Source organism: Cherax quadricarinatus, chromosome 44 (genome assembly GCF_038502225.1).
Source record: "Cherax quadricarinatus isolate ZL_2023a chromosome 44, ASM3850222v1, whole genome shotgun sequence".
Lineage (NCBI taxonomy): Eukaryota > Metazoa > Arthropoda > Malacostraca > Decapoda > Parastacidae > Cherax > Cherax quadricarinatus.
In genome coordinates, this window is record NC_091335.1 from 15,526,049 (window position 1) to 15,541,197 (window position 15,149).

At 42.0% G+C, this 15,149-nt stretch overlaps 1 protein-coding gene across 1 annotated transcript in view; it reads right to left on the minus strand.

Annotated features, from left to right (window-relative positions):
* LOC128697451 (hemocytin-like) overlaps nt 1–15,149 on the minus strand; it is a gene marked incomplete in the record, with an annotated part of 289,908 nt that overhangs the window by 188,643 nt on the left and 86,116 nt on the right. Inside the window, 1 exon segment of the mRNA XM_070094123.1 lies at nt 7,574–7,766. Coding sequence (XP_069950224.1) covers nt 7,574–7,766 — 193 coding nt within the window.

Here is a 15,149-nt window from a genome sequence, read left to right on the forward strand (position 1 = left end):
ACACACTAAAAACAACAGACATAGCCCCACTCCACAAAGGTGGCAGTAAAACAATTGCAAAGAACTACGTACAGGCCGATAGCACTAACATCCCATATCATAAAAATCTTTGAGAAGGTTCTAAGAAGCAAGATTGCCAATCACCTAGATACCCATTAATTACACAACCCAGGGCAGCACGGGTTTAGAGCAGGTCGCTCCTGCCTGTCCCAGCTACTGGACCACTATGACAAGGTCCTGGATGCTGTAGAGGATAAACAAAATACAGATGTAGTATACACAGACTTTGCAAAAGCTTCGAAAAGTGTGACCATGGTGTAATAGCACACAAAATGCATAATAATGGAATAACAGGAAAAGTTGGTAGATGGATCTACAACTTCCTGACAAATAGAACACAAAGACTAATAGTAAACAGAGTGAAGTCCCAGGCAGCTACGGTAAAAAGCTCTGTTCCACAAGGCACAGTACTCGATCCCATTCTATTCCTCATCCTCATTTCTGACATATAGATGTAAGCCATAGCTCCGTGTCTTCCTTTGCAGATGACATCCGGATTACCATGGCAGTGGCCTCCATCGAAGACACCATGAGACTCCAAGTGGACATCAACCAAATCTTCAAATGGGCCACTCAAAACAATATGAAGTTCAATGAGGAGAAATTTCAACTACTCAGATATGGGAAACTTGAAGAAATTAAAAACGTATCAGGGTATACAACAAATTCTAACCATATAATAGTGGAAAAGTAATGTGAAGGACTTGGGAGTGATAATGTCAAAGGATCTCGCCTTCAAAGACCACAACAATGTATCTACCTCATCCGCTAGGAAAATGGTAGGATGGATAATGAGAACCTTCAAAACCAGGGATGCCAAGTCCATGATGATTCTCTTCAAATCACTTGTGCTCTCTAGGCTGGAATACTGCTGTACACTAACGACCCCCTTCAAGGCTGGTGACATTGCAGACCTGGAGAGTGTACAAAGAACTTTCACAGCACACATAAGTATGATAAGGCACCTAAACTACTGGGAACGGTTGAAGGTCCTTGATATGTATTCCCTCGAACGCAGGCGAGAGAGATACATGATAATATACACTTGGAAGGTCCTGGAGGGATTGTCACCAAACCTGCACACGAAAATCACTCCCTATGAAAGCAAAAGGCTCGGCAGGATATGTAACATTCCCCGATGAAAAGCAGGGGCGCCACGAGTACATTGAGAGACAACACAGTAAGTGTCTGGGGCCCAAGACTGTTCAGTTGCCTCCCAGCATACATAAGGGGGATTACCAATAGACCCCTGGCTGTCTTCAAGGCACTGGACAGGCACCTAAAGTCAGTAGTACCTGACCAACCGGGCTGTGGTTTGTACGTCAGCTTGTGTGCAGCCAGCAGTAACAGCCTGGTTGATCATACCCTGATCCACCATGAGGCCTGGTCTCAGACCGGGCCGCGGGGGTGTTGACCCCCGAAACCCTCTCTAGGTAAACTCCAGGTAGTAGTGTAAATTCCTGAAGGAATATAGTCGTAATATGTTACCGAAAATATTAAACCAAAAACAAGTCTTGCAGCAATGGATTCAAGTTGGAGAAATTTAGATGTAGAAAAGATATTGTTAAGTACTGGTTTGGCAGAGTTGTAGATGAGTGGAAGAAACCCACAGGTAGTGTCACTGAGGCAAGAACTTTGGGTTAGTAAGTGTAATTAGGGACAGGTACACCTAAGTACAATTGTTGTACATAGTTCAACATGTGTAAATTACTTAGGATTAATCCAAAAAGTCTGATAAAAGTGATTCATTTCCACTGGAAACATCATACATGAGTGGGTGTTGGTGGGTGTGAATTAGACATGCCTATCATGTAGGTCTGTTACAGTGTTCCTTATTTCTTGTTTTTATTACCCAGCATAACCCAAGAGAGCTACTGGTGTCGTTACGTCCTCCTCCAGGATGCGACCCACAAGTCTACCAACTTCTATGTTGTATTTACTGTTAAATGAACATGTTCACCTGATCTTAGATTTACACATAAGTTTCTTATGTTATTTTATATTATTTTTGTATCCTAGATTCTGCATTTGACCTCTGAATGCTTACTGTTCGCTGTAAACACATTAGTAAACGCCTTATGTGTACGAAAGTTAGTCTGTTGAGTTTGAAAGAATGACTAATAATAATATCTTTACATGTACAAGGTATACAGTCCTAGCTGACATCAATGACATACTACTATACAGAAAGCCATTGGTTATGCAGAGCATTTCGGGCAAATCAGGTCAATTTTTGTCCCAGGATGCGACCCACACCAGTCGACTAACACCCAGGTACTTATTTTACTGATGGGTGAACATGGACAACAGGTGTAAGGAAACACGACCAATGTTTCCATTTTTGCCGGGAATCGAACCCGGACCCTCAGCGTGTGAAGCGAGAGGTTTGCCTATCAGGCTGCCAGCCAATGAAGACCATTCGGTCCACAACCGAAAGGTCTCGGATACGAACCCTGGACTGGCGAAACGTATGAATACGTTTTGCTAACTCCTATGCTGATCTAACAGTTCAAACTTTAGTCGCATCCAGGAAAAATTGGCTATGCAAATTTATATTAAAAAAAATACTCCGTGTTAAACGCCATAATCAGGCCAATATGTCATGTAAGTAAAGTCATCCTGCTGGTAGTTATTCTGGACATAATGTCAGTGTAAGAAAACTCTAGACGTGCTTGAAGTAGTCAAGGTTAAGATAAGATAAGATTTCGTTCGGATTTTTAACCCCGGAGGGTTAGCCACCCAGGATAACCCAAGAAAGTCAGTGCGTCATCGAGGACTGTCTAACTTATTTCCATTGTGGTCCTTAATCTTGTCCCCCAGGATGCGACCCACACCAGTCGACTAACACCCAAGTACCTATTTGCTGCTAGGTGAACAGTACAACAGGTGTAAGGAAACGTGTCGAATGTTTCCACCCGCCGGGAATCGAACCCGGGCCCTCCGTGTGTGAAGCGGGAGCTTTAGCCACCAGGCCACCGGTAACATATATGCATGTAATGCTACCCAGGTGTGAGGGATAAAGAAGGATAATGGTACTGTGCCACGAGGGACGCTAGTTATTTATTAACTAATTACTGCTAATTCCACAGGATGCTTAATTTGCAAGAGACATGCTACTATACTGTTTATACGTATCTTATATGAGTGTTACTTAGCTGTTAGGGTGAGTAGAGGTTAGTGTTGTATAGGCCAGTATAGGTCTACGTGCGGCCTACAGACCAATTATTACTTGTGTTTCACTGTCTCTACACATTAATGAGCGCCATACTACTGGAACGAAATTGAGTGTTGTACTCCTCTAATTATGTGTTTCATTTACAACGTCATTACTTTCTTTTATCTGACAATAATCAGCAGTGATTGTAATTCTCACTCTCTGGCATCTATAAGTCACGGCTCATCTATCTGGTCGTATAAGGTTTTCCTTTATAATTTCCCATTTTAATTCCCTCTTTTAAACAACATATTTTTTTTTATTTTGATATTGTAAATAACCAAAGACAACTTCTTAATGTCTGTCACTGTTAAGTTTTTGCAACACTCTTTAACAAATCCATTGAATCCTCCACCTTCCCTACAGTACTCAAAATAGCAAGGGTCACCCCGATCCACAAAGGAGGAGACCAAACAGAGTTGAATAACTATAGGCCAATATCCAACTTACACCCTCTCTCAAAAATCTTCGAAAAATTAATTCATAAACGAATCTACTCCTACCTTATCTCCCAAAACATACTCAACCCCTGCCAATTTGGATTCAGGCCTAATAAAAATACTAATGATGCTATTTATTTATTTATTTATTTATTTATTTATTTCCAATTTGTGCACACATACAGAGGTACAAAAAAAATACAGATAAGAGCAGTATGCCAAAGCCACTTATACTATGCATAGCATTACGGGCTGGCTTAAAATTAACTTAAGATTAACTAAGCAATGATTATTATTATTATTATAATCAAAAAGAAGCGCTAAGCCACAAGGACTATACAGCGCTGCTACTAAGCAATGATGAAATCAGTGATAAAACATTAATGTAAACAGATAACTATAAAGCACAAGTGAGTATTACAAAGACAGGTCATATAGTTGCATTCAGTTAGGTAGTGATTCTGTTAGGTAGTGTATACACATGCTAGAACATATATACACTGCAATAGAGAAAAAAGAAGTCCCACTGGGGATCTTCATTGACTTACGTAAAGCTTTTGATACAGTTGACCATGACTTGCTCCACGTAAAATTGTCACACTATGGTATAAGAGGGCACTCCCTCAACTACCTCAAGTCATACCTCAGCAACAGAAGCCAATATGTGTACGCAAATGGGGCAAACTCTTCTGCACAACCAATTACAGTTGGTGTCCCACAGGGAAGTGTCCTTGGCCCTCTTCTCTTTCTCCTATACATAAATGACCTACCAAATGCTTCGCAATTACTCAAACCCACACTATTTGCTGATGACACAACATACGTCTTCTCCCACCCGAGCCCAGTCACGCTAGCCAATACTGTAAATACCGAATTACAGAAAATATCTACCTGGATGAGTACTAACAAACTTACACTAAACATTGACAAAACCTACTTCATTCAGTTTGGTAACAGAGCTACAGATGTCCCTCTTAACATAATGATAAACGGATCACCTATCACAAAGCTAACAGAGGGAAAATTCTTAGGAATCCACCTTGATAATAGACTCAAATTTCATACACATATACAACAAATTTCTAAGAAAATTTCCAAGACTGTAGGCATACTATCGAAGATACGGTACTATGCTCCACAGTCAGCCCTCCTGGCCCTATATCACTCTCTTATTTACCCTATCTCACCTATGGAATTTGTGCATGGGGCTCAACAACAAGTAACCATCTCAGACCACTAATTACCCAACAAAAGGCTGCAGTTAGAATGATAACAAATTCTCACTACAGGCAGCACACTCCACCAATATTCAATACACTCAACCTACTCACCATACAAAACATCCATACTTATTACTGCACCTATTACATACATAGAACACTCAACTCTGATATTAACCCTCCCCTCAAACATCTCCTTGCCAACCTCAACAGAACACATGACCATAACACAAGGCACAGATCACTCTTTGATATTCCTCGTGTCCATCTCACGCTATGCAAAAACTCAATGCACATAAAAGGCCCTAAAATCTGGAATTCATTACCTGTAAATATAAAAGAAACACTACCTGTTTATAAATTCAAGTCTCTTCTCAAAGATCACTTACTCACCCAAAACCAAATAAATACTGAATAACTGAACCTTATAAATTGTATATCTTAAATGTTTCTCATAATTATATCACATAAATGTTAAACCTAAAACCCAATCTAACTTTATTATTTTTTAAATACACTACCTAACAGAATACTCCATTCTACTGAATTTACAACAATGCATGCAACCATATGACCTGTCTTTGTAATACTCACTTGTGCTTTATAGTAATCTGTTTACATTAATGTTTTTCACTGATTTCATCATTGCTTAGTTAATCTTAAGTTAATTTTAAGCCAGCCCGTAATGCTATGCATAGTATAAGTGGCTTTGGCATGCTGCTCTTATCTGTATTTTTTTGTACCTCTGTATGTGTGCTCAAATTATAAATAAATAAATAAATAAATAAATAAATAAATAAATAAATAACCACACTTTTTCTTCGTAAAAAATATACACTTTGAACCTACTACTGTAACTAATGGATTGTCTTGGGAAAAGTTGTTATAATAATAATAATAATAATAATAATAATAATAATAATAATAATTATTATTATTATTATTATTATTATTATTATTATTATTATTATTATTATTATTATTCATATTAGTAACAAGGAGATTTAATAGACAAAAAAAGCCGTGATGTAATTCCACTGGTGTACTTTTTTGTAGGTCCTCCCTAGGATTAGAGATATTTTCTTGGGGTTTTTAACCTGGAGGGTTAGCCACCTAGTATAATCCTAGAAAGTCAGTAAGCCATCGAGGACTTTCTATCTTATTTCCATTGTGGTCCTTTAATCTTGTCCCCCAGGATGCGACCCACAACAGTCGACTAACACCCAGGTATCTACTTACTGCTAGGTGAACAGTAACTGCAGGTGTAAGGTAACATGACCAATGTTTCCAACCTTGCCGGGGATTGAACCATGGACATACAGTACTGGCAGAAGATTATGACAGAAATAATGGTAGCAGAGGCTGACATATAGTGGTGGCAGATGCTGACAGATACACTAGGCTGGAATATTGCTGCACATTAACTGCTTCCTTTCAAAGCAGGCAAAATTGCAGACCTAGAGAATGTACAGAGAACTTTTACGGAACGTATAAGTACAATAAAGCACCTAAACTACTGGGAACGGTTGAAGTCCCTTGATTTGTACTTCCTGAAACGCAGGCGAGAAAGATACATGATAATATACACTTGGAAAATCCTAGAGGGACTAGTCTCAAATTCGCACACGAAAATCACTCCCTACGAAAGCAAAAGACTGGGCAGGAGATGCAACATCCCCCCAGTGAAAAGCAAGGGTGTCATGAGTATGCTAAGAGACAACACAATAAGTGTTAGGGGCCCAAGACTGTTCAACCGACTCCCAGCATACATAAGGGGGATTGCAAATAGACCCCTGGCTGTCGTCAAAAAGGTTCTGGACAGTTACCTAAAGTCAGTACCTGACCAGTCGGTCTGTGGTTCGTACTTCGGTTTGCGCACGGCCAACAGTAACAGCCTGGTTGATCAGGCTCTGAGCCACCACGAGGCCTGGTCACAGACCGGGCCACGGGAACGTTGATCCCCGAAACCCTCTCCAGGTATACTATCTTGACAGATATAGTAGTGACAGATGCTGACATATACTTGTGATATGTATGACAACTGTACTTATGTGCACCTGTGCCTAAACAAACTTACTTACGTATTAGTGAGAGATGCTGACAGATATAGCAGTAACAGAAAACGCTGACAGAGTAATGAAATGATGACAGATACAGTAGTGACATACTGACAGTTTTAGTGGTGAAAGATGCTGATAGATTATAGTAGCGACAAAAAGAGCTGAAAAATAGTGACAGAATGCTGACAGTTTGGTGACATGTTGCGATTAAAGTGACAGAAAATTCTGACAGGTACAGTAATGACAGTCTGACAGATTTAGTAGTGAAAGAAGATGCTGACAGATTATAGTGTTTCAAGTCACAGAGTAGTTTCGTTCCCAGTGTTTCAACTTACAAACTGAAACACTGGGAGTTGTTTATTTAAAAAACAATAGCAGAAAAGATGGTTTTTCTTTCGCTCAGGTTTATATTACGGATGGGCTGTTGTAATAACTGAAATATTTCCTAAATGCCCAAGTCGAAAATACAGATACATGTGTATCCTGGAGTTCTGTATCATTAATCAAAGTCTGCAATAAAATATGGTATATCAGAATAAAAATGTTTAGTTTTAATAATAAAAAGATGCAATAACCTACCCATAATGAAGAGACTGGAAGCAGCTTTAATGTAAGCACCATTTATCCAGGTAGGTAGTTCTTTAAGTTCTACACCATTTATTGTGACCTCTCTGTCTTGCTTCAGTCGTATGACAGTACCATCCAGACGCACCGTCACTGATTTAGTGCAAGACGGGAACTGACTCACCACAGATGCTGGGAAGTTCATACTCTGTCATCAAAAGAAACATATTGTCAGTCATATAAATAAGGTGGGTCTTAACCATACATACATGCATAATGTATATACAAAAATACACACACACACTAAGGGAAATCGGTCTGACAACACTGGAGGACAGGAGGGTCAGGGGAGACATAATAACGACATACAAATACAAAATACTGCGTGGAATAGACAAGGTGGTCAGAGACAGGATGTTCCAGAGATGGGACACAGAAACAAGGGGTCACAATTGGAAGCTGAAGACTCAGATGAGTCAGAGGGATGTTAGGAAGTATTTCTTCAGTCATAGAGTAGTTGGGAAGTGGAATAGTCTGGCAAGCGATGTAGTGGAGGCAGGAACTATACATAGTTTTAAGACGAGGTATGATAAAGCTCATGGAGCAGGGGAAGAGAGTACCTAGTAGCGGTCGGTGAAGAGGCGGGGCCAGTAGCTGAGTCTCGATCCCTGCAACCACAATTAGGTGAGTACAATTAGGGGAGTACACTTTGGGGCCCAGTCCCTGGACCCATTATGTACCTCTAATGTTTTGACTACCGCCCCCAGGTTGGGTATGGGGTGCATAATAAACATATTAAATTAAAAAAAAAAACACTATAAGTGCGCGCGTGTGTGTGTATCCCTATGTGACGCCTTAGATCACTCAGCTACAGATGTCTCAAAATGCTAGGTAGCCTGATTACAATGCATGTTTGTCTGCCCAACGCTAAGAAACATGGCTTCTAACCAGGCTACCTAGCGTTTTGAGGCATCTGTAGCTGAGTGATCTAAGGCGTCACACAGGGAACTATGCCGTCTTTCAAACGCTAGTTCAAATCCTGCCGAACGAGATTTTTCTCTATATATACCTCCGCTTGTTTCTGCGTGGTATATTGACACAGTATCGCTCGTGTGGTCAGAACATACCAGAGGAAAATGAAATGGCTGGAGACCAATGCCTGAGGCTCACTGGTGTGCTCGGTGCTAGGAAGAAACATGGCTTGTAACCAGTCTACCTTCTGTCTTGTATTATGCCTGTGAGTTCTGTTTCAACTATCAAGGAAGAGTTTTAGATCGAGGTTTATATCTGAATTGATTGACCTGTATATATAGTAAGCACAGTGGTATAAGTGAATGTTTCCATTGCTGAGTAAGTTTAAACTTCTGAAGAGTAGAGAGTGTGTTGTCTAGTACTTGCTTGGGTAATCGTTGAAGCAGCCATTTTGTTGAGTTACTGTTAACCTGAGGTGATTTGTTGTAGTGGATCCTCAGGTACAAATACCATAGGTGGGGTTAAGATAGATCAGAGAGTAGTATAGGGTAAGTAATGCTACTTGATGTATATAGTAATGTATCTCATTGAGGATGCCTACTGTTTGAAGACCTTTATGTGCTGGATGTGGGTGTAGAATTTTAAATTACCGTTAAGGTATATAGTAGACCTAAGAATTTGTTCTCATTTTGTCTTACAATGTGAGAATCATTAATCATTGTACTTAGTTGAACATTTGCAGTTCTGTTCAGAAACAGCATCATGTAGGTCTTGTTAATATTAAGAGTGAGTTTACTGGTAGTCATCCAAGTAGATATCATTATAAGCTCCTCATTAACAGTGTTACTGAGAGAATTCGGATTTGAATGGGAAGTAACAAGTTGTGTAATTAGCAAACAACAGTCATTGATGTATATGAGGAAAGGCCGGGAACACCTGAAATTTTTGTATGCAAAATCTTATCTTATCTCGCCTTATCTTATGTTTGGGTATAAGTGGCCCGGTGGCCTGGTGGCAGTGGCCCGGTGGCCTGGTGGCTAAAGCTCCTGCTTCACACACGGAGAGCCCGGGTTCGATTCCCGGCGGGTGGAAACATTTCGACACGTTTCCTTACACCTGTTGTCCTGTTCACCTAGCAGCAAATAGGTACCTGGGTGTTAGTCGACTGGTGTGGGTCGCATCCTGGGGGACAAGATTAAGGACCCCAATGGAAATAAGTTAGACAGTCCTCGATGACGCACTGACTTTCTTGGGTTATCCTGGGTGGCTAACCCTCCGGGGGTTAAAAATCCGAACGAAATCTTATCTTATCTTATCTTATCTTAAGGCAGATACTGCAGGTGAAAGTGTGCTGTGGTGGTCAAGGCGTAAGGTATCAGGCAGCTCACACACATACACATACTATGGGACAGCTGCCATGTTAACTTTTAATAAGCAGAAGGTTGAGGAAGGAAAAAGAGGGACTTAATACCTAATTAGAGATGAACTTTATTTGATGCTGATGAGTAGGTAGTGAAGAGGACACGGCGAGGGAAGGTGGGGCCGGGGGGGGAGGGTGTAAGTGTGAAGTTTCAGGTCAACAGGAAAGAAATTAATCCCACAACCTTCCGACCCCAGCCTTCCGTAGTGACCTTTGACCTCCCTGCTGCCACCTGTATAATCATCCACTTGTGCTCGTGGAGCTGGAGCTCCAGCTCTTGGGGTCTCATTTTGTATCCACTATTTGACCGGTGTGATGTGTGCAGAGCCCCCAGGGGCTCTCTTGTTACACTTGAACTCGACTGTAGAGTTAAACTGTTAAGAGCCTCAGAACCTCTGTTAGTATTTCCCAGTGATGTTACCTCTTACCTGTCCTTTATTTATATTAATTCCTAGATTACATCTGTTTTCTTCCTCCCTGTCTTCATCTCGAAGATATGTTCCCCCTAGATTACATCTGTTTTCTTCCTCCCTGTCTTCATCTCGAAGATATGTTCCCCCTTTTTGGCACAGTTACTGCACTCACTCTCAGTTGATGATGTATAACTAGTCTTGTTTTTATTTTACCCACCCTTGCAACCTTGCAATATCAGGGTTGAAGTCAATCAGTATTTTATTTGGTCACCTGCATAGCCTTTCGTCTCACGTAGCTGAACATGTTTGTGGATGTTCGATATCAGCTCTTAGGTCGCGTCTCTCTCATTAATCAACCAGTTATGTGTATCCTTGACCTATATCTGAATTAATTTCTGGTATTTGTTTCGACCATATTGTTCCCAGGTGGGTTCCACTCACTGCCTTCACAATATTGTTCCCAGGTGGGTTCCACTCACTGCCTTCACAATATTGTTCCCAGGTGGGTTCCATTCACTGCCTTCACAATATTGTTCCCAGGTGGGTTCCACTCACTGCCTTCACAATGAAGTTGTTTCTTAGATATCTCGTTGTAGTTTAGTCTTCATTTAATGTCCCAGTTATTTTTAAAAGTCTATTTACTTAATAACCGTGTTAAGATCTGTGTTTATGTTCTTATTTTGATGAGTCTATGTATACTCACCAATCTGTACTCACTTCTGATTGTAGAGGTCGAGTCTTAGCTCCAGGCCCCGCCTCTTGCCAGATTCGATCTCTCGTAGTATTGTGGGCCCTATCGTATCTGCTCTTTCAACCATATACAGAGGCTACCTTCACCACTCCTTCATCGAGATCATTCATTTTTCCGGCCACTGTGAGACGGAAGAAATTCTTCCTGACATCTCCTTTGTGTCTGGAACTTCCATCTATGTTCCCCAGTTCCCGTTTCTCGTCTCTTAAATAGCTTGTCCCTGTCTATCCTATCAATTCCCTGTGTATAGTGTATGTTGTTATAATGTTTTCCCTAGTTCTTCTGTCCTCCGTTTCCTAAGATCCAATTCTGTTAGCCTCTCCTCGTAGTTCATGCCACTTCGCTCAAGAACAAGCCTCGTTGCATGTTTTCTGCCCATTCTCCAGTTTTCTTAACATGCTTGTTTAGATGAGTGTTTCATACTGGTGCTGCATACTCAAAGATGAGCCTACCTGGCAAGGTATGCATATCAGAGAAAGTGGTCTGTAGTTTATTGCCTAGTGTCAGTCTCCTTTCTTAAGTATTGCCACTACATTTACTGTCTTCCAAATCTTTGGTAATTTGTTTTTTAGGTACGTGGAGTTTACCTGGAGAGGGTTTCGGAGGTCAACGCCCAAGCGGCCCGGTCTGAGACCAGGCCTTATGGTGGATCAGGGTATGATCAACCAGGCTGTTACTGCTGGCCGCACGCAAGCTGACGTACGAACCACAGCCCGGTTGGTCAGGTATTGACTTTAAGTGCCTGTCCAGTGCCTTCTTGAAGACAGACAGTGATCTATTGGTAATCCCCCTTATGTATGCTGGGAGGCAACTGAACAGTCTTGGGCCCCGGACACTTACTGTGTTGTCTCTCAATGTACTCGTGGTGCCCCTGCTTTTCATCGGGGAATGTTACATCTCCTGCCGAGTCTTTTGTTTTCATATGGAGTGATTTTCGTGTGCAGGTTTGGTGTCAATCCCTCCAGGACCTTCCAAGTGTATATTATCATGTATCTCTCTCGCCTGCGTTCGAGGGAATACAGATCAAGGACCTTCAACCGTTCCCAGTAGTTTAGGTGCCTTATCGCACTTATGTGTGCCGTGAAAGTTCTTTGTACACTCTCCAGGTCTGCAGTGTTGCTAGCCTTGAAGGTGGCCGTCAGGTATATATAAGTACAATTATACACATTTAGGTTATTACACTTGTCATACATAGTAATGTATGCGTAAATTACCTAGGATAACCCCCAAAAATCTACGTGACTTATTTCCATTGACGTCCCTGGTAACTGTACCTTATCCAGTACTCATCTAATTGTGGTTGCAGGGGTCGAGACTCAGCTCCTGGCCCCGCCTCTTCACTGATCGCTACTGGGTCCTCTCTCTCTCTCTCTGCTTCCTGAGCTTGGTCATACCTCTTCTTAAAACTATGTATGGTTCCTGCCTCCACTACTTCACTTGCTAGGCTATTCCACTTGCTGACAACTCTATGACTGAAGAAATACTTCCTAACGTCCCTGTGACTCGTCTGAGTCTTCAGCTTCCAGTTGTGACCCCTTGTCCCCTCTCTGGAACATCCTATCTCTGTCCACCTTGTCTATTCCCCGCAGTATCTTGTATGTCGTTATCATGTCTCCCCTGACCCTTCTGTCCTCCAGTGTCGTCAGTCCGATTTCCCTTAACCTTTCCTCGTACGACATTCCCTTGAGCTCTGGGACTAGCCTTGTTGCAAACCTTTGTACTTTCTCTAACTTCTTGACGTGCTTGACCAGGTGTGGGTTCCAGACTGGTGCTGCATACTCCAGTATGGGCCTAACATACACAGTGTACAGTGTCTTGAACGATTCCTGATTAAGGTATCGGAACGCTATTCTCAGGTTTGCCAGGCGCCCGTATGCTGCAGCGGTTATTTGGTTGATGTGTGCCTCCGGTGATGTGCTCGGTGTTATGGTCACCCCAAGATCTATACTCTGCGGCCTTATTTGCCCTTCCCCGATTTTCATGACTTTGCATTTGGCAGGGTTGAATTCGAGAAGCCAGTTGCTGGGCCAGGTGTCCAGCCTGTCCAGATCTCTTTGAAGTCCTGCCTGGTCCTCATCTGATTCAATTCTCCTCATTAACGTCACATCATCTGTGAACAGGGACACTTCTGAGTCTATCTCTTCCATCATGTCATTCACATATATCAAAAATAGCACTGGTCCTAGGACCGACCCCTGTGGGACCCCGCTCGTCACAGGTGCCCACTGTGATACATCACGTACCATGACTCGTTGTTGCCTCCCTGTCAGGTATTCTCTGATCCATTGCAGTGCCCTTCCTGTTATACGAGCTTGGTCCTCTAGCTTCTGCAATAATCTCCTGTGAGGAACTGTGTCGAAGGCCTTCCTGCAGTCCAATGGAAATAAGTCACTGTGTCTGACTTTTTTGGGTTATCCCAGGTTCTCTACACATATGCTGCTATGTATGATAATTCTATGTAACTGTATTTGTGTATACCTGAATAAACTTACTTACTTACTTATCTACCCACCCTTCTCTCTCCTCTCGTCTTTTACTTCTGTGTGTGTGTGTACTCACCTATTTGTACTCACCTATTTGTGGTTGCAGGGGTCGAGTCACAGCTCCTGGCCCCGCCTCTTCGCTGATTGCTACTAGGTCCTCTCTCTCCCTGCCCCATGAGCTCTATCATACCTCGCCTTAAAACTATGTATGGTTCCCGCCTCCACTACGTCACTTTCTAGGCTATTCCACGGTCTGACTACTCTATGACTGAAGAAATACTTCCTAACATCCCTTTGATTCATCTGAGTCTTCAACTTCCAATTGTGACCTCTTGTGTCTGTGTCCCTTCTCTGGAACATCCCGTCTTTGTCCACCTTGTCTATTCCGCGCAGTATTTTATATGTGTGTGTGTGTGTGTATGTGTGTGTGTGTGTGTGTGTGTGTGTGTGTGTGTGTGTGTGTGTGTGTATGGGTGGGTGCGTGCGTGCGTGTACGCACTCTTTCACTTTCACCGTGACAATAAGTGCTTCCGTACTTGTGCCAAGTTGGTGTGGGTTTAGGGTGGTTGGTCCCGAGGGAGTGTAGGCAGACAGTTCGAGGAGGTGGTTTAAGTTATTACTGCCGTAACTACCATCACTTTGTGCCTCAACGGAAAGAGAAACATGTGCAGGAACTGAGGGAACTAATGAGCTCCACACGTCAAGGTGTGCTTGCCAGATATTACACCTCCAGTGGCCTGGTTGACAACGCTCTGGCCTCACACACTGAATATCCGTGATTCGATTCCCGACACAGGTGGAAATTCTGGGCATGTTTCCTTACCCCTGCTGCCCCTGTTCACCTATCAATAAGTAGGTACCAGAATGTTAGTCGACTAGTGTGGGTCGCATCCTGGGAGGACAAGATACAGTCTTCGATGACGCACTGTCTTTCTTGGGTTATCCTGGGTGACTAACCCTCCGGGGTTAAAAACCTGAACAAATCTTATGTTGGATGACAGAAAGTAATATTAAAAATGAAAGGAGCCCTAAACGACGGCAAGGAACATCGTATAAAAAGTAGCTTACAAGACTGAAATTAGAATCAAACAGCAGAAAATATCTCCAGAGGAAAAAAGTAGCTTCCGAGAGCAGAAAGTAACCCCAGACTGCTTCAAGTAGCGTCATCAAGGTAACAATTTGTGCATTCAGAGTTCATCAGTGAGAGCAAAACCTGATCGTTCAGAGAATATTATGGTTATTACCAGCCAGCGGTCACCTGCCTGTTCACATTGTTCTCTCTCTCTCTATGTCTGTTTTTGTCTTTGTCTCCGTCTGTCTCTCTCTCGTGTGAACATTGTCAATTTATTTCAAAATAAACCAGACAAGAGGAGTTAAGTAATGATAAAATGAGAAAATTATATGAATATGATACTGAACCAGAGGAAAATTTAAGACTTGATGATCTTCAAGAAATATTTTAGGTAGTAACATCGTCGACAATGTTGAGTAATTACCTAAAAGGCCTGGCAAATTTCCTTTAATTTCCTATACCATTTATCTGTATTTAGTT